Source organism: Mytilus trossulus, chromosome 1 (genome assembly GCF_036588685.1).
Source record: "Mytilus trossulus isolate FHL-02 chromosome 1, PNRI_Mtr1.1.1.hap1, whole genome shotgun sequence".
Lineage (NCBI taxonomy): Eukaryota > Metazoa > Mollusca > Bivalvia > Mytilida > Mytilidae > Mytilus > Mytilus trossulus.
The window spans coordinates 76,778,274-76,792,746 of NC_086373.1; the positions used below are offsets into that span (position 1 = coordinate 76,778,274).

Here is a 14,473-nt window from a genome sequence, read left to right on the forward strand (position 1 = left end):
CAAGCTCCCTATAACTTACCTTCCTGTCCCTTTCCGTTATGAGGGCATAATATTCGCTGGCCTTCCCCTCAAGGCACCAGCAAAGTTGGTCTTTACATTCCTGGGGACCCCATTCACAAACCTCTGCGTATCTAGCAAATTTTGTGAAAAAGGCCTGCCAGTTACCCTTTCCGTCATACTTAATATTTTTTGGGGCACTGGTAACTCTAGAGACGCCACCTAAAGTTCCGTGTGCCCCATCTCTGTTGTCAGGTGCCCTTGGGTTTTTTATAGGCCTGTCCTCATTATATGGTACTGGGTAGGCCTGTTGTCCATAGCTCACCCCTGCGGTGACCCCTTGTGGGGGCACCGCTGTATATCCTTGATTATACTGGTTATTGGGTTGCCTATCCCCATACTCATGAGATGGGGTCTGCCTTGTGTCTGCACCCCTATTGTCTTGTCTCTTGCCATACTTACTACAGGCCATCTCATACTGTCCCCCACCAGTGTAAGCTGGTTGGGTACAGGGTGCTGACCCCTGACCTGCATAGTTGCATGCGTGACCCATGGGTTGTGAAGGTGTGCCCCAATAGTTTGGGGTACGTTTGTCCCACACACTGTTTTTACCTGGCCAATCAGGCTTGTTCCCAATACTACCCCTGTACATGTGGTGAGGGGGACTACCTTGGTTTGGGTCACCAATATCATGGGGACTCCACTTTTTTTTCTGTAACGGTTCCCTGTAGCCCTCATCCCAATTCCCTGTGGGTTCAGGTCTAGCATTAGCATCCCCAGGATATGGACTATATTCAAGGAAGGTAGAGTCCCTCTGGCTGGGCCCTTCCAAGGGCCCGGGACTTTGCCCCTGGTGCCATGCTTCTTGCCTAAATGCAGATTGGCCTTGTACTTGGGATGGTGTGCCCTGTGGGGCAATGTGTGCCATGTTTAACATCTCACCATGCCTGACTTGGGACTGAGGTGGTGGCCGAATATTTGGGCCACCTTCATTTGGTCTGAAGTCCAGCCTTGATAAGAGACCCCTTGTTACTCGAAGTTGGGAGATCGTATCCAAGTCTGACTCGGTCATATAGCCCTTGCTCTCCCTAATGTCCATTATTTGCTCCCCAGTTTGTATGCCTATACCTGGGAGCTGGAGTAACTCTTGAAAGCTACAAGTGTTTAGGTTTACAACTGACATTTGTTTTTGTAAATCACTGAACAACAATTTATAACAAAGTTTATTTATTTAAAGAATAAACAACACACTTAAACCACAATTTATATATTGACTAACACAAATACTTCTGCTTCGGGTAACCCGTCCTTCTGGTCTGCGGTTATCGGAGTAAACAAAATAATAACAATACGACTGGTAACCCGTCCTTCTGGTCTGCAGTTATCAGAGGTAAACAAAACAATAACAACACGACTGGTAACCTAAACAAAACAATAACTTGTCGACTGCTACCCAGCTGTCCCTCCAGGATCAGCAAGGTAACCTGACGTCTACTTGCACAATCCTTTCTCCTAAACAACCGTGAAGTATTCCTCCAAAATACTCCACGAGTGCCTGAAATGACTTATTCCCGCGCTGGAATAAACCAAATCACCTTTCCCCCTCCTGCCTTACTATTTTTTGCCGTTCGCAACCTGAACGGCAAAAACATAAAAAATATCACTTCAAGCAATTACACTGTCCGCTAATTCCTCGCAGCGCCAATGTTGTGACCCCGAGTATATCTCGAGACCGATAAATACCTTGGATGGTCGTTCCTGCAGTCAGGAACGGCCGATTGCTCTTCTAGTGAATATTAGCGTCTGTAGCCATTAGTAGTTTCAACCGGAAGAGGATGCTTTCTGGGTAGTTCTTCGGACATCTCTCGATGGTCTGTCTGATGACCTAAAACTAACCCTATGAATACTACAATGGCAATGTTAATGGACAAAGAATGCTAGTCAATTCGTTCCAAGTCCGATTCGTTCCAGATTTGGACAATTCGTACCAAGTCAATTGTCAATTCGTACCAACTGATTTATTTTATTATTAATCAGACTTAACAATTTGTTCCAACTGATTTAGTTCATTATTAATCAGAGTTAACAATTTGTTCCAACTTTATTATTATGTAACGTTTGTGTTCGTAAATCACTGAATTTGTGTAAATCAACCCACTGTTCATGGCAAAAATTGTCAATTCCTTGTCATTTTTTTATGTTTATTTCATATAATAGATCGTTTTCAATCAGTCTAAACAATTTGTTCCAACTTTCTTTCACTGTTTATGTCCGTATATCACTGATTTTGTGTAAATCAACCTATAGTTCACGGCAAAAAATCATAAATTTCTTGTCAATTTTTATGTATCATATTTTATGTTTTCATATTAAAAGATCGTTTTTCAGCAATATCTTTGAAGGCTTTTTTGGTTCGATTTTAACAAATATTTATGTTGAAAAACGCAGATTTATATGTACAATATTTGTTTATTTAGACATAGTTTTTTTGGGTTGTCTTTGTTTTTTCCCTTTTCTTGTCAGCTTATATCATATTTCGGGATAATCTGAATCTTTTGCAATAAAAAAAAATACGTTTTAGGTTTACAAGTTTATTTGATATCATGTCATTGACACATATATATTAATAACAAGATATAACAATAACAATTCATTGATAATTGTTCAAAAGTCTTGCAGTTTTTCAGAAAGTTCTACTAGTCAATTGACGGCACAACGATTAGAGCAACGGATGACATCAGCTGGCTTACTGTTAGTTGCTGGCTTCTGTAGCTGTCCCACAGCTCCATCAGCTTGGACTGGGACCTCTTTGTGGCTGCTCTTTGGTAGCGCGTCAGTTTGTGCTCCGACACTAACTGTATCTGCTATTCTGTGAATAATCATGAGAGACAATAGAATCAATTGATGACTGCATAAACAACTATTATGCGCACATCATTGGAATACAATAATCAATTATAATGATAACGAATTCTTTGAAAATAACACTAGTTAGTACTTTGTTCATTTTTAAAATATTAAATTGTCATGAAATACTTAATAATTAATTATTACCAATATATCATACCCAACGTCCGTTCTTCCCGATTAATAAATCATAGATTTCTTTTAAAGTTAATTTTAAGTATTTATTTACATTATATATATAAGTACAGCATTATAAATTGTAATAATAAGGCTATGCAAATGGTTATTATTGTTTAATACTGTTCTTGAATAAGTTGGAACGAACTGGCAAGTTTTGGAAAAAGTTGGAACGAATTGTCCAAGCAATTTGGGACGAATCGGAGTTGGAACGAATCATCCAGATACCTGGACAAATCATATCAAATTTAAATTTGGTAAAATTGATGGACATGATGAAATAGTTTTTGGGTAAATCTGAGTTGTTCACATTTGTTATTTAACAATCATTGGTTTTCAACAAAAATATGATATATAATATATGATACTATGGTAAAGTCATAAGAAACCTTAGTCCGAGATTACTCTGACGTCTGCCGGCTGTTTTGCCAGACAAGCTGGGGCCGTGGGACGTCAGAGCTTGTCCCATATCAAAAAGTGGATATTTGCCCACCCAAAATAGATGCGCGACTTTGTCTCTTCTGGAGCCGACTGAGGGCCTTGGAATTTTATAAATCGGGCATCAATCTCTTCATTTTTCATTTATCTCTTCATTTATGTAAGTTTCACCTACCTGCCAACCTTTATTTTACTATATTTTAACAGTTTTCATAGTGACCCCCCTATTTCAGCATTTTCACGATCATTTTCAAATATTATCACGTGACCACGAGAAAACAGGGCAAATGACCATAATGTAACATCTCGTTCATTTACGATGCACCTGCCTAAAGATCCGAGAGCTTCCGATCGTTATCGTGGTCGGAACTAAATGTTGATTACCGAAAAAACGTGGTTGCTTCTAGATGTTAATCATCGATCTCCTATAAAGGAGGTAAAAAAATATAAATATTTGCATATTTGAGTCTCGAGGCTACGAACTCTCTCGTAACTTGACGTCCATATTTGAAAGTGAAAGTGAAAATGCTGAAATGGAGGGGTCACTATGAAAACTGTTAAACTGGCAGGTAGGTGAAACTTGCATAAATGAAGAGATAAATGAAAAATGAAGAGATTGATGCCCGATTTATAAAATTCCAAGGCCCTCAGTCGGATCCAGAAGCGTCAAAGTCGCGCATCTATTTTGGGTGGGCAAATATCCACTTTTTGATATGGGACAAGCTCTGACGTCCCACGGCCCCAGCTTGTCTGGCAAAACAGCCGTCGGACGTCAGAGTAATCTCGGACTAAAGAAACCTCAGAGTTGACAAACAGATGACAATCGTTAAACTTCAGCTTCAAAACACGAAGTTTAATTACCTGCCATATTTTCACAACAATGCTGACTGATTGGAAAAAAAATTGACGATTATACAAAATTTACATGAAAAAAATGACAAATTTCTGCACAGAAGACTTAAGTTTATGATGTTTGCATGCATTGGTTACAGAATGGGAAGAACATTATTTTTCACTGTTCACACATTTCTTATGACTTTAACTTTTTCATTTAGATTTGGTATTGAATAATGAATAAAAACAGAAATCCTTGAGTGTCAATGAGTTACAGTGCAGTCCATACACCTTAAAGCTTTTTGTCTGCTATTACTGGACATAACAAAACTTCCCTTAAAATGTTTATGTCTAAAAATAGAAAATATTTGATGCCAAAATAAAAAAGTGATAGTTGTATGACTACTGATGTTAAAGTGGGACAGATTTTCAAATAGCGAAAAGCCTTCAGTTCTTTATTAGTTAAAATTTTGATTATGACGTAAAAATGTGTTGCTTTCCTATTGAAAAAAGGTGACCCTGTCTGATAACATTACATAAAAAGAACACATCTTTTTGCAGGTTTTTCAAAAAGGACTTATATTATCATTCAATACATTATTCATCCACTCTCAACAGTAATTTTTTTTAAATTTTAGATGTACAACAAGTCTCACGTTTTGAATTTTAAAATTAAATGTTGTAAGTAGATAAATAATTGTATCACACTTGTGGTAGAAACTTCAGTGTATACTCAAGGACCCTGCTAAACCATTTTTCTGCTTCCTTCATAGAACAAAACATTTAGCTATATTTCAATTTAGGCTTTAGAATAAATGTATCTGGATTGTAAAATAAATGATTAAAACACTTTTCACAGAGCAAAATTTCAGCTAGACTTGAGCAAATATCTGACAAACTCCAGGAGATTTTCTCAATTACCATACATAATATTTTGTATATTTTCTTTATTTTAGACTTGAAATGGTGTAGGAATTTCATCAGAATGGTGTATGATTTTGATGTCAGAGATTTTTGTCAAAACTTGAAGGCCACTAAACCACCTTATGAATGTCCCGTTAAAGACTGTGGTAAAGTGTATAAAAGTTATTGTGGTATTCAGTTTCATCTTTATAATTATGATCATGATAACCCAGAGAATAACAGTCCTACTCCAACTGGTAAAAAACCTGGTAAGAAGAAGGGAAGATGGGGCCATCACAGATCAATGCGTAGATCTCCAACTCCACCAGAATTTGTTAAACCAGCTCCAAGACTGGAGACTCTAACCTATGCTGAAGCACAAAGACTGGTGGAAATTGATGTTGATGGTAGGATTCATAGGATAAATATATATGAACCTTTGGAAATTATATCTCAAGATCAGATCGATAACCAGAGCAATAAAGAAAAGGAAGAGAAAGCAGAGAAAGTCCCCAAAGTAACTAAGCAGCATACTGATAAGAACAAAACTAAAAACAAAGAAACACCAGCACCTGCTGATAAAAACAATGATGGTAAATTACCAGAGGCACAGTTTAAGATTGTTGACAATTATATCAAGCCAACTAATCCTAAACCAAGACCAAACTCATATTATCGTTATATTGAAAAATCTACAGATGAGTTGGATGATGAAGTGGAGTATGATATGGATGAAGAGGTGAGTAAACTATCTAGACAAGAAAATTTACTATCAGGTCATTAACAATTTATAAGATATAAAGAATTATGCATCTATATCTGCTATCTACATGTATATTTATCATCTTTCCCTAGTTTGTACCTACAATGTATAATTGTCTACCTTATACTTTACTTTTACTCAGGTTCTATAAAAGAAGGTGTGGTATGATTGCCAATGAAAAAAAACTCTTTTCAAGAGTTCAAATGACATAGAAATTAACACATTATGTCATCATACAGCCTTCAACAATGAGCAAAGCCCATACCACATAGTCAGCTTTAAAAGGCCCCAAAATGTAAAACAATTCAAACAAATGGCCTAATTTATGTAAAAATACTGAAAGTAAACAAATATGTAACATTAGCATCAAACAACAACCAATGGGCTCCTGAGTCCTGAACTATATAGACTACATATATACAACTCGTCTAAACATCAACCCAACAATGTTAGATCTGTAAATTTGCTTTTGCAAATTTTTGGTTCTTCCCTCGCCGGGATTCGAACGCATGCTACTGTGATATCGTGACACCAAATCGCCTGCACTGCAGCCATCCCGCTAGACCACACGACCACCTGGGCTCTCAAAAAAAAGAGCTTTCGGTGGGCATGTGTTACCTTACCACATCAGTTTTAATCTAGCGGCGTACTACAGTACATGATATATAAGGCATGAAGATGTTATTGTTACAGATCAGCTAAATTATCTGTAGTAAAGGATCCTACAAATTAATGTAAGATACAGTCACAGAAAATAATTATATTCATAAGTACGTCTGAGTCAGTGACAACCCTACAACAGATGTATCCATCGGATCGCCATCAATGATGGTGATACATGGCTGTGTACAGAATGTATATACAACTCGTCATATATATATGCACTTTGAGCTTTTATTTTAATGTAAATGTACATGTACATATGTAGCTTTATCTTGCTATATTCATGATCAATATTACATATGTAGCTCAATCAAGCTACACAATGTATTAAAAAATTGTTGAAAATTTTGAATGAAATTTCAGTTGGTCTCTTCCATGTACAATGTAGTTATCATAATCAAGAAAATTGAAGTTTAATATATTAGCCCATTCATTTTCAACCCATGTGAATTTTATTGGAAAATTGCTGTAACATAAACAACAATGCTTAGGATACTTTATATTTTTTCAGGATCATGCATGGTTGGAACTTTTGAACAAAAAGAGAGAAACAGATGGACTTACTCTGGTAAATCAAGCTGATTTTGAACTTTTAATGGACAGATTTGAAAAAGAAGCATTTTTCCAAAGTCAGTCCTCAGGAAAGGATATTGGTCCTCCTATTGATGAAGATGCTGTTTGTAGTATTTGTATGGATGGTGAATGTCAAAATAGTAATGTGATTTTATTTTGTGACATGTGTAACTTGGCTGTGCACCAGGAATGTTATGGTGTTCCATATATTCCTGAAGGACAATGGTTGTGTAGGCGGTGTCTTCAGTCTCCCTCTCGAGCAGTTGATTGTTGTCTATGCCCAAATAAGGGTGGTGCTTTCAAACAAACTGATGATGGAAAATGGGCTCATGTGGTTTGTGCATTATGGATACCTGAAGTTGGGTTTGCAAACACAGTATTTTTAGAGCCCATAGATAGTATGGAGAGAATTCCTCCTGCACGATGGAGGTTATCATGTTATATTTGTAAACAGAGAGGGACAGGGGCATGCATTCAGTGCCACAAAACAAACTGTTATACTGCATTTCATGTGACTTGTGCTCAGCAGGCAGGACTTTATATGAAAATAGAACCTGTTAAAGAGCCTAGTGGTTTAACTGTGACTGTTCGTAAAACAGCCTATTGTGATGTTCACGCTCCAGCTGACTCAGACTGTACACCTATGTTAAATGATAGTACTACATCAGAGGAGGAAAAATCAGCTGATGCTAAAGAAAAATCTCGATTAAAAATGAGAAAAGCAAGAAAAATCCTAGCTGAGAAAAGAAATGCCATGCCAGTTGTTTCTATTCCAATAATTCCACAGCTTAGGTATGTTTGTATACAATCTTTATTTACATGTAATTTAATGATGTGCATGCTCACTGCTAAAAAATGTTAGATCAAAATCAAGTCTGTTTAAACAGTTTCCTGACCAAACGGTGAAACCTAATACTGCTCGTACCCTAACTCTTTAAGAACTGTTATTCCTAGCATCAAGATTTTACAGGAAATCAGAATATATTGCACAGTGTAATGATATAAATCAAAAGAAAGTAAAGTTGTTTTGTAGATGATTTATCAGAGATCTGCAAATATACTTTGTAGTGAAAAGCCTAATGTCCCCAAAAAAAATACAACGGCAAAAAAGATCAGTCCCAAACTGAAGTTGTCCTCTGTGTTTGTGTATACATTGTATAATATTTCGGTAAAAGTTTTTTGATTGTACACATGTTTTCAAATGGATTTTTGTTCTAGAACAGATGCTTGATAAGGCCATGGAAAAATAATTGATGGTTTCCCCTAACCCGACCATTAAATTTTATTGCAATTTTTTTTTTTTTTTTTTTGCAGACAACTTATAGTGTTGAAGTATGCAAGTTTATAGTTCCACTATAGAAACAAAACATATAGATAAAAAATTATGCATGGTAACAAAAAAAAAAAAAGCCTGCCTGCCGGGTCTTTTCCCATGTTAGGGGAAACCAACAATTATTTTTCCATGGCCTAATTTCACAGCATATACATGTAAATTGTATTTTTGATTTCAGACTTACAAATATAGGTAATATGCTTAACTTGCCAAAGAAGCAACCATTCATAACAAGATTGTTAAGTTATTGGACATTAAAAAGACAGTCTCGGAATGGTGTTCCACTACTCAGGAGATTACAATCCAATCACATGACCAGGAACAAAGAGCAGGTAAAAAAAAGTATTGTTTTGGTGTGTTTTTTCATGTCCAATTTATGGGCATTATTTTTTGGTCTGTAGTTTTTGATGAAGTTGAGGTCCAATCAACTTGAAACTTAGTGAACATGTTCCTTATGATATAATCTTCCTAATTTTAATGCCAAAATAAAGATTATACTCCATTTTCACGACCAACTTAACATAGAAAATTATCTTGCGGATGGGGCATCTGTGTACTAGGGACACATTCTTGTTTTAATTATGAAAGAATAGAAAAGACACATGTATAATATTCCTCAAATTTGTCTTCAGCGGATGTTGCATATAATCAGTATCATAATTGTGTAGTATACTGTGGATTTACTTATTTCATGGTTTGTGGGAAATTTGTTTTTCATGGTTCAAGTTTAAGTCTTAAAACACGCATTTAAATTCGGTTCACCTATACCTTTAAAATTGATAAAGAATTAGAGAAATGTTAATATCTGCAAAATACAGACATAGAAATCATAAAGCAATTTAAACAGCAGTCTTTCTAAATAGATTACACCACCCCATTAAGACATTAATTATATAAACAATTTTATATTTTTTCAGACAAAAAATGATAAACAAAGTAATGCTTTGAAAGAACAACTGAAGTACTGGCAAAGATTAAGACAGGATTTAGAGAAGGCTAGATTGTTGGTGGAGTTGATTAGAAAAAGAGAAAAGCTTAAAAGAGAACAGGTGATTATATATGATTATAGACACTAAATCTTTGTATTATGCCAGTATTGATAAGCATATGCTTATATATATATGTGTGTTATTCATAGTTTCAATCAAACGGTCTTCATATCTATGAAGTTTCAGAGTATGTGAAAAAATGAATTTAATTCTGGTCCCATATGGTCAAGGGGAGATAATTCTGGTCCCACATGGTCAAGGAGAGATAATAAGATTAATATACTAAAATATTACAGCAAAAGGCAAAACTCGTATATAAGTCCAAGTACTCTAAACGGATAGACAAGTATTTATTTTAATGAAGCTTTTCACAGTATAGAGCAATATATAAGGATTCTAAAAATATTTTATAAGATAAGCAAGAACATTATACATTCAATCAGTTCTGTAAACACAAAAAAACAAGTATTTCAATCACTTATCATTGCTTATTAAAATACTTATTCCGAAAGAGAATTAGTATTATTTTATATTCATTTGTTGGTTTTGGGGTTTTTATGCTGTTTAGTGGTAAATGGTAGAGTTCAGTTAAACATTTAAAGAATCTAAGTACTATAATATGCATTTAGTTAGATACAAGTGTTCCTGTTCTATGCATAGATTTTAGTCTTCACAGGTTATAAAAACTATATGATACACACAGTGACCAGTTTACCTAACACTTTCAAATCTCCATTTAGTATGCATTATAATTCATGAAAATTTATATTTGTTTTATTTAGCTTAAGGTTCAACAACAAGCAATGGAGATGCAGTTACAACCATTTGCTGTTCTGTTACGGCATACCTTAGATCAGATCCAAGAAATTGATAATTCAGGTTTCTTCTCTGAACCTGTATCCTTAGATGAGGTAAGGACTTACTTAAACATGTACAATACTCACAAATAATACAAGAGATAAATGAAATCAGTTGTTCACATTGTAAATCATACAAATATAGACATCATTCAAGTTGCTTTGAAAAAATTTAAATAAATTATCAAGTTAAAACTGATTTTGACCAGATTGGATTGAATTTTGATAACCTGCTTGCAAATTGTTTTTTTTTTCCCCGACAGGTATTCTGAACATTTTATCCCAGGGATTTTTCATTAAAACATTTGAGAAATGACTCTCGGTAATCCTCAAATCTTTAATTTTAAATTTAATCCTGAGTTGTCGAATTTAATCAAATGTGAACTCTAACCCTTAAAAATATGTATATCTAGGAGCAATATGTTAATATAGTTTGACACAATAATTCCACAGAAAAAAGTAATTTAAATCTAAGACATATACAGCCCAATACAATCAACTGACAGAAAAAAAAACAATCCATACCAATCAATACTGGGGTTACAAAAGTTTACACTTTACAGCACATATTTTGACACCATGTGCATTGTTTCAAGATCATGTGATACTGTTATGCATTATACAAAATACTTTAGTCAAGGACCTTAGTCTTTAAAGTGATATGAACCAGAATTGCACAGCCAATTGTAGCCAACTTTACATATAAGGCTTAATTTGCTACAATCTTATTCAATTTTACTTCTGAGCACTCTGAGTTAATTTGAAATAAATATTAACTTATCTATGAAATTATATCCTTTTCACAGGTACCAGATTATCTTAACTATATTGATAAACCTATGGATTTTACAACAATGAGAAAGAATATAGATGGCCACTCCTACAAGACCATGGATGAATTTGAGAAAGATTTTGAAACTATTATAAGGAATTGCTGCACCTATAATGCAAAAGACACAGTATTTTATCGCTGTGCTGTTAAACTCAGAGATCAGGTAATACATTTATATCAAATCAGTCAGAGCTCAGACATAAACAAGTCGATTTTTGTTTTTGACTTAAATAAGTCCAAACATGTATTTATTATAAAAATGTAGTTTCAATTTTAGACTTATCTAAGTCAGAAAATGACAGACTTGTTTAGGTCTATTCATGTTGGTGAAAATACTTAATGTTACTTTGTGGCCAAACTACACCACCTATGACAGCAAAAACCTGTAAGAGAGTTCAAAAGGACTTGAGCTATCTATATTTAATTATCTAATTGAACATCCTTACTAAACACAGATGTTTTACCTCATTAAGTGTGATTCCAGGTGGTTGCATTGTAAGGTTAATTAACATTATCTCCGATTTTTTAGACTCTCATTTATATTTTTCTTTAGAAGACAAAGCATTGACTTTCAATGATGTCATTATTTGATTTAGATGCATGACCTCCTTATAAATATGCGTGGGTCTTGAAGTTAACCAATTTTGATCACTTATTGACTTGCAGGAGTCGATATTTGCAACTTTTTGATTCTGGTCAATTATTTATTGTTTAACAATATTATATTGGACTTATTCAAGTCATATTTTGTATTACATTAAAGGGAGACAAATCCTAAAACTTACATATTTAGACCTCTATGAGTCAAAAGCAGATTCAGACTTATTTATGTCTGAGCTCTGACTGCAAATTATAACAATTAAACCACAAAATTGTGTTTAATTCAAGTTCATTACTTACGTTTGAGCTCCAATATTAATATTCAAAAGGGAATGTGCACTATGTTCATACTTGACCTGAGAATTGCAGTATATAATCAATTATTCTTATTTGGAATAAGGTAATTCATAGGCATGTTCAAAGATTTTAAATGCAAGGTCTTTCACAAAATTATATTTGAAGATTCTTCGAAATTAATAAAAAAAAATATATTTATTTACTTAATAGCTACATGAATTGTGAGCTGAATTTTTCTTTCAAAATCTTTTTTTTAAATCTTGTTTAAAAAAACTTTTAGTGAACATTTTTGTCTAATGGGTTTTTTATTACTCCCTATCACTTACATTTATGTGACATGAGAGTTAAAACTTAATAAGAACAAGTTAATAAACAAGAATTCTCTTATACTCATCATGCTCAGAAATAAACAATGTATTCTGCATGTACTTTTTTTTTTAGAGGATGCTTCTTATGAGGTAAAGATGCTTGTGACATTTCACCTTTCATTGATAAAAAAACAAATGTAAAGCTAAGACCAAACAGACACCACGTCTTACATTTCATTTCATAGAATCTTGATGTTTTACCTTTTTCTTTTGATGATAGGGCGGAGCTGTGATAAGAGCAGCCAGGAGAATGGTAGAAAGAGTTGGTTATGATCCAGATACTGGCTTACATTTAGACAGGGAACCAGATCCTATTGGTTCACCTGTTATATTAGAAGACAGTAAGACATATTTACCACATAGATATACAAATATGTGGTATGAGTGTCAATGAGATAACTCTCCATCCAAGTGTAAAAGTAAACATGTCAGTTTGTATTATCATAAGAATATGTCGTGTGTTCATACTGGACAAATGCAGAATGTACTTACATAGTGCTCCCTTAGTCTGCTTTCCTGGGCTGCTTAGGAATATTGTATTACAGAGGAAATTTGCATAAAAAGATTTTATATCAATGGAAGAGGATAACAAGAAAAAAATCCGTCTTAACTTGATCATATTTATAGTAAAGCTGCATACTGAATATTACAATACAAGTTTATATGATGAGTTGCTTTGCAGTCATGTAATTGATATTTTCCACAGTTTATATTGAGTATTAATGAACGTCAGCTTCTACCCAATATTTGGATGGCAGAGTTCTTTGCTTGTATTTTTTGGAGTTGAATGACATTTTATATATGTAATCTTTTTAGTTGATGATTTTTTGGATAAGAGGAAAGAAAACTTGCCATTAGAAGAACAACTAAGAATTCTGTTAGATAACATGGATGCTGCCAATAATAATAGAAAGGGTATGAAGTAGTTAAATTGCCTAAATGCAATCTTGTATCTAGGCAAAATTAGTTTCTTGATCTTCTTTTTCTTATAAAAAAAATATATTATGGCTTCTGACAAATTGAATTTTGTTTGTCTTAGTTTGGACACATGTAATGATTTGTTTTGTCTTGTTTCAATAAGTCCAAAGGCAACCCCTCAGGTGTGGTTCCCAAGGCACGGTCAACAATTGAAGTTTGTGATTAGTTTAGTTTAAGGGGAACCACTAATGGTTAGTCATTGATATTTGGTATGCAGATGAAGTAGCATTGTTATATCTCATTTACATATAGATTATATGGTCCCTTTCCCTGTTCAATGGTTCAATGACTTGAATTTTGCATAGTTAACATGTTTGTGATAAGGCCTGTTTAAAGTGAACCACTTACATATGTATGATTAGTCATTGGCATTTATTCAGTAAATTGCAGTTGTATTTCATAGCTTATTTTCATTGATATAACTTAGCCCTGAAACTTCAGTTTCAGTTTTGCATAGTTTAAAGTATTGTCATTTGAATATCAACACTTGCATTGTACTGTTAAACTTACACAGAGATGAGACACATCTTTGATAACAGTTTATATTTTTAAGAGGTGAATTGACACTAGAATTGATATACATAAAGGTATGTAGATGTTTCTGTTGTGTTTTCTTTGAAATTCACAAGTCACTCATTTGGTTGCTTTTAAACATTGTTTCTTTATTCTTTTTAGGTAAACAGACCAAACTGATCAAAAGAATCAAAAAAGAAATTCTTCGAGTTAGAAGAAAACTTGCTTTACAGAAAGGACAGAAAACAAGTGATGCAGACGAAAGTGTTGACACAGGTTTATATTTTTTAATTTATAATTAAGGACTTATTTGGAACAATTGATAAAGTTGTGTTGCATTAAAAATAATTGCAGGAAAAAAACTAAAAACATACAGTTACACAAAGAGACAAAAATTAAACAAACTGATTTTAAAACTGATATCACCATTGTAATGGAAAATAAATGTCAG

The 14,473-nt window shown here is 34.0% G+C and overlaps 1 protein-coding gene across 8 annotated transcripts in view; it reads left to right on the forward strand.

Annotated features, from left to right (window-relative positions):
* Positions 1-14,473, forward strand: part of LOC134685397 (peregrin-like) — a 29,754-nt gene that overhangs the window by 3,194 nt on the left and 12,087 nt on the right. For 7 of the 8 annotated variants that reach the window (XR_010101295.1, XR_010101296.1, XR_010101297.1 and 4 more), the window contains exons 2-10: positions 5,310-5,995; positions 7,194-8,047; positions 8,767-8,920; positions 9,506-9,637; positions 10,360-10,488; positions 11,241-11,429; positions 12,752-12,872; positions 13,348-13,446; positions 14,185-14,298. Coding sequence is in view for 5 of the 8 variants with exons in the window: in XM_063545131.1 (XP_063401201.1) it covers positions 5,339-5,995; positions 7,194-8,047; positions 8,767-8,920; positions 9,506-9,637; positions 10,360-10,488; positions 11,241-11,429; positions 12,752-12,872; positions 13,348-13,446; positions 14,185-14,298 (2,449 nt within the window). In the remaining 3 variants the exon portion in view is untranslated. The remainder of the gene's footprint in view (positions 1-5,309; positions 5,996-7,193; positions 8,048-8,766; positions 8,921-9,505; positions 9,638-10,359; positions 10,489-11,240; positions 11,430-12,751; positions 12,873-13,347; positions 13,447-14,184; positions 14,299-14,473) is intronic. The other variant, XM_063545141.1, reaches the window with a different exon arrangement.